Genomic DNA, 4,615 nt, shown 5'->3' with positions numbered 1-4,615 from the left:
CTACATATATGATAATTTTTAAAGCAAAGAGGATTGCATGTGATAATAGGTTAGAAGATTTTACTGGTCATACATCATGGTGTTATCGGTTCATGAAACGCAACGGCCTAGGTCTGCATGTGGGTGAAGAATTCGTGGGAAAGAGTAAGAAGTCATTTAAGAAATGTAGTATCAGTAACGCAATGGATGGGACCGAGGATGACATTCTCTTTGACCATAATATTGGATCCAGTGATTCCTTTCCAAGCGACAGTGAAAGCAATGAAGACTTTGTAGGTTTTGAACCAAACTAAATAACAGTAAACATTTACGGTATTTTCTTATTTTGATGTTTGAGCTCTTTTGTGTTTAGAACAATATATACTAATTTTTAAGGTATCAAATTTAATTTTTGTTCAATAAAAATCTTTCAAATGCGACTGTAGCTTTTTTCCCCAAAATTTTGTCTTTAAAATAAGGGTGCATCTTATACACCGGTGCGTCTTATATTCCGAAAAATACGGTATGTTATACGTGTGAACTAAAGTGAATGGTAGCAGATTGTGTTTAAGAAATTGACATTAGAAAAAATTAATATGACTGTAAAGGTAATTAGTTGAATGTTGAACTTTTTCTTAGCATTATCCAAAACTTTCATCAGCATATATTTCATATATTTATACAAATGATTCAAAACAATTTCACAGCAAATATCTGTTTTATATATATGAGAGAGTTGTTGTATATTATTAAGCACAAAGCTACCCAACGGGCTATCTGTGATCTGCCCACCACGGGCATCGAAACCTAGTTTCTAACAGTGGCATATGAAAGAGAGAGATGATTTTGTAATGAATTACACATATTTCCAACTAATTTAAGCACCCCTGAATTGAACTAATAAGTGATATCACAACCAATAAAAATAATAAAATATAATTAGTAATACAAATTTGATAACACATGACAAGAAACTGTAACGCGAAATTTGAGTATTTATTATGTATTATATTTCTTTTTTGTGTATGTGGGCATTTTGTCATCGCAGTAGCTCTAGCTAAAAACGTTCTTTTTTAAAAAATGTATATAGTGACTGAACGTTAGTTTGACAGTACTAGCATGTAACTTTACAATCAATATTGTTTATTATGGTATATAACACTGTTTAAGCCGACAAAACGTGATGCACAAGTTGGTGTTTTATGTGACATTACTTAACAATACGACTTTACAATACTTTTTTGAAAACTACTATCAAACAGTATGGTACAAATAATTTATTGTGGGGTAAGAGTGAAGGTTTTAAAGTCACATGATTCAAGACCGTCAGGACTATCAACAGAAGTGACATGAAAAATCGTGACATTTTTGTAACCTTTTCTTTCTGTTAAATCTGAAATGGTTATGTTTGTCTTTCAGTTTCATGTGTCGGTGTATTGATTCTTCGTATTACTTGTTCTAGGACACTATATAAAAGCTTTATTTGCCAAGTTTAGAGGATACAAGTTCGTTAGAAATCTTTTATGATGTATTTTCTGTTTAAATACAATTACAGCTGCGATTTCTCTTTGTGGCGTCAGTGACTTAGCGTAAGAACCTGTCATTCGAACCCGAGGAACTGTCAGGCAGTAGCTGGGATTTTTACGTTAACATGCCCGTCAACAGTGTGAAACACGTAGGTAAGTCCGAGCTTTAAAACTACGCATACTGTTATAACGAACGTAGGAGTGAGACGGTGACTGTTGCTTTTTATCCAAATTTGAGGTTTTATAGTCCAAACCTATATGTTAAAATAACAAAAAACATTATGATTAAATTATTATTAGCCGAGTTCGAATTAAACGTTAACCCTATCTCAAGTGAAGTGGTATAATATTAATATTATTAATAGTAATACTCAGTATTAATTATTATTAATAATAATAGTTTACTACTACTAATTTATTCAGTTGTGTTGAATTTTAAAATTAAACATGAACTTAAGGTAATTGTATTTGCAGTATATACTGGAATGTTACCGCTGTTGGTTTTGTAATTTTAGTATGTAAGATAATTAATCACAATAGTGCTGGTAATGGCAATGTGTTTTTGACTTTTCCACTCTGTTTAAAATTTTTATTTGCTATTCCACTGTAAACATTATAAACCAAAACAATAGGTTATGGATAATGTTATAAGGCTACTCATAAAGACCGAATCAAAACAACAGTATTAGTAATGTAAAAAAAATTAGAGTGCAGACTTAACATTGAAGATTCACTTGTATTTTGCCATTTCTTAATCCTCTTCTGCTCCATAAAAATCAAAAGTGAAATTTTTTCCTCATAGCTAAAATTGTTTAAGCCAGGAATTATTCTAGTGAACTCTTAACATGTTGATAAATTTTCTGTAGTAAGTCAATCAAGACTGCATCTCGTACTCGGAGTCTGAGCATGGTTTTACCAGAGTCTTGTACTTGTATGTACAATTACAAGTTCAAAAAGTTTACAAATAGAAACAAGAACTGTATTTGTTCCTTTCACCACAATAAAGCATTTAGCAAATATTTCATCAACAATATCTTATTTCTTTCATTTCAAAAATTAATTTCCCACTCATTTAACAAGTTTTTGTTTTCAAAATTTCGATACAAGTATACATTAATCGCCACTGTAATTCATTAACAACTTTAGAATAACTGATTACTTTTAAGTTCTCATGATTAATTTATTGCTAGAATATTCACATGACATAATCAAAGAACAAACAACTAACTCAAATTATCTTAACCTATCAGAGAAGAGGTCCCTGTTTGGGTAATATAATGTATCAAACAACCTCATTACTTCTAGGGTAAGATAAATGAAAAATGTGTTAATCTCAACACAACTTATACAAATTTCAAAAATTAACAAACCTGTGCCTGGCCAGGATGATTTATAACTAAGGAAAAAATAAAGTAGTGTTGTCAATATCCAATTACACAGTTTAATAATGAATTAGGGAAAATAAAGAACAAGATGGAGAAAAAACTTAATCTGTAAGATTACATAAACTAATAATTAACAATATTAAACAGTTCTCAAGGATAATGTAAAATCCCAAGTAATAGTATCTCCAACAAAAATACTAAACAAATATATCTTATGTATTACTCAGTCTAACTGCTTTTACGAGTTTCACTTATTTTCAGAGTGTATGTCCCTTGATTTCCTTACCAGTACAAGATAATACATATCACATAACTGATAAATGTGGTCTACATATTTATATATGAACATAATATTGACACATCACCCATGGGGGAACCTTGTGTTGGTTTCTTAATATAAAAATGACTCGTTTAAATAAACTAGTGGGCATGTTCGCTAGCAGTTTTAAGCCAATAAAAATTATAGCTGAACTAAATAAACAAAAACCACAGCTAAAAAATAAAGTGGAAATTACTCCATTATAACATTACCAAATTCCTTAAATTTAAAAATAGTTTGAATGACATACCCCATGCACATGGACACCCATTTTCTGTTAGCTTTCTCTTAAATTTTCAATTTATCTGGAGGATTGGAGGTCATCCTTGTGATATTCATTGATGGTATCGATTTCTTGACAAGTATGAGATAGAGTATTCCACAATAGTTACACAGTTTGCCCAAGTAATTTATGAGAGTTGTGTGAGAAAGATAATAGGATTGAGTGTTCTTTTTAAATTGTAAGTAACTAAGCTGCACATGTTTTAAACAAATTAGGAGAAGCTTTATTTAAATAGTAAAAAGAAGACTAGCGAGTGTACCCACAATAGATAAATCACCAGTCCTTTCTCCTTTTAGCTGGTGTTTGGACTTGTTGCTTTTTTTTCTCTCAAGATCTAACGCTTTAAAATAAAATACTCAGATCTTCCAGAAAAGAGCAGGTTTTTCTTATTGTTCAACTTATGGAGAACTGATCTAATAAAGTGTGTTTGGATCCAGAATGTTAATTCATTTTCTTCGTTCAGTGGACAGTGTCTCCTCATGATCTATGTTCCCTGACAGCATTTTTCTATTGTAGTCTTCAGTTAACATCAAAGTTATCAAGATTATTTCTTGTGCTAATGGATTTACCTCAGATTGTTTGTAAAATACTGAAACATAACTATGGAGAGATACTCTCTCCAAGAGAACAAGTAACGAAACAATGAGAACAATACAGTGCTAGCAACTTTCTGGACTATGTGTTGCTGCCATGACAGTTCAGAATTTAAACAATCAATAATTTTGAAAATTTCTTATATAGAAGGTAGAAAACCCCTGATGCCCACATATCGCATCAGAAGCCTATGTGGATATTTTTAGTTTTAATTATGCTTGAAGTAAGTCATTTCAAAATATTTGGTCAAATTGTGATTCTCAGGGTTTTATTTAAGGACTTTAACATTTTTAGTCTAAAAAAGAATATCTATATATATCTATGAAACTAAAACATTCTTAATTATAATAGACCACAGTTGGAAGCATCTTGATTGGGCAAAATGGTTGGTTTGTAAAAAAACCAAATTCATTACAATTGGGGTGTAGCAAGCTCAAAACTCAGTCTTGGCAGTGGGACTAACAAGAGAGTAAAACACAGGTTTCAGAAATTTGTACCATCTGTTTATTTATTGCACCATTGTGGCTTT

General features: G+C 31.1%; 1 protein-coding gene across 5 annotated transcripts in view; it reads left to right on the top strand.

The window, feature by feature from the left end:
- The first annotated feature begins 1,116 nt into the window (after positions 1-1,116).
- The window catches only part of LOC106460238 (disks large homolog 1-like), a 238,958-nt gene continuing 235,459 nt past the window's right edge, over positions 1,117-4,615 (top strand). For 4 of the 5 annotated variants that reach the window (XM_022387146.1, XM_022387141.1, XM_022387135.1 and 1 more), the window contains exon 1: positions 1,584-1,658. In XM_022387146.1, the coding sequence (XP_022242854.1) occupies positions 1,631-1,658 (28 nt within the window). In that variant the 5' untranslated portion in view covers positions 1,584-1,630. Of the gene's footprint in view, positions 1,659-4,615 lie in introns of all 5 variants that reach the window. The other variant, XM_022387152.1, reaches the window with a different exon arrangement.

Source organism: Limulus polyphemus, unplaced genomic scaffold (genome assembly GCF_000517525.1).
Source record: "Limulus polyphemus unplaced genomic scaffold, Limulus_polyphemus-2.1.2 Scaffold32, whole genome shotgun sequence".
NCBI classification, from domain to species: Eukaryota; Metazoa; Arthropoda; class Merostomata; order Xiphosura; family Limulidae; genus Limulus; species Limulus polyphemus.
This window is presented reverse-complemented; position numbering and strand designations above follow the sequence as displayed.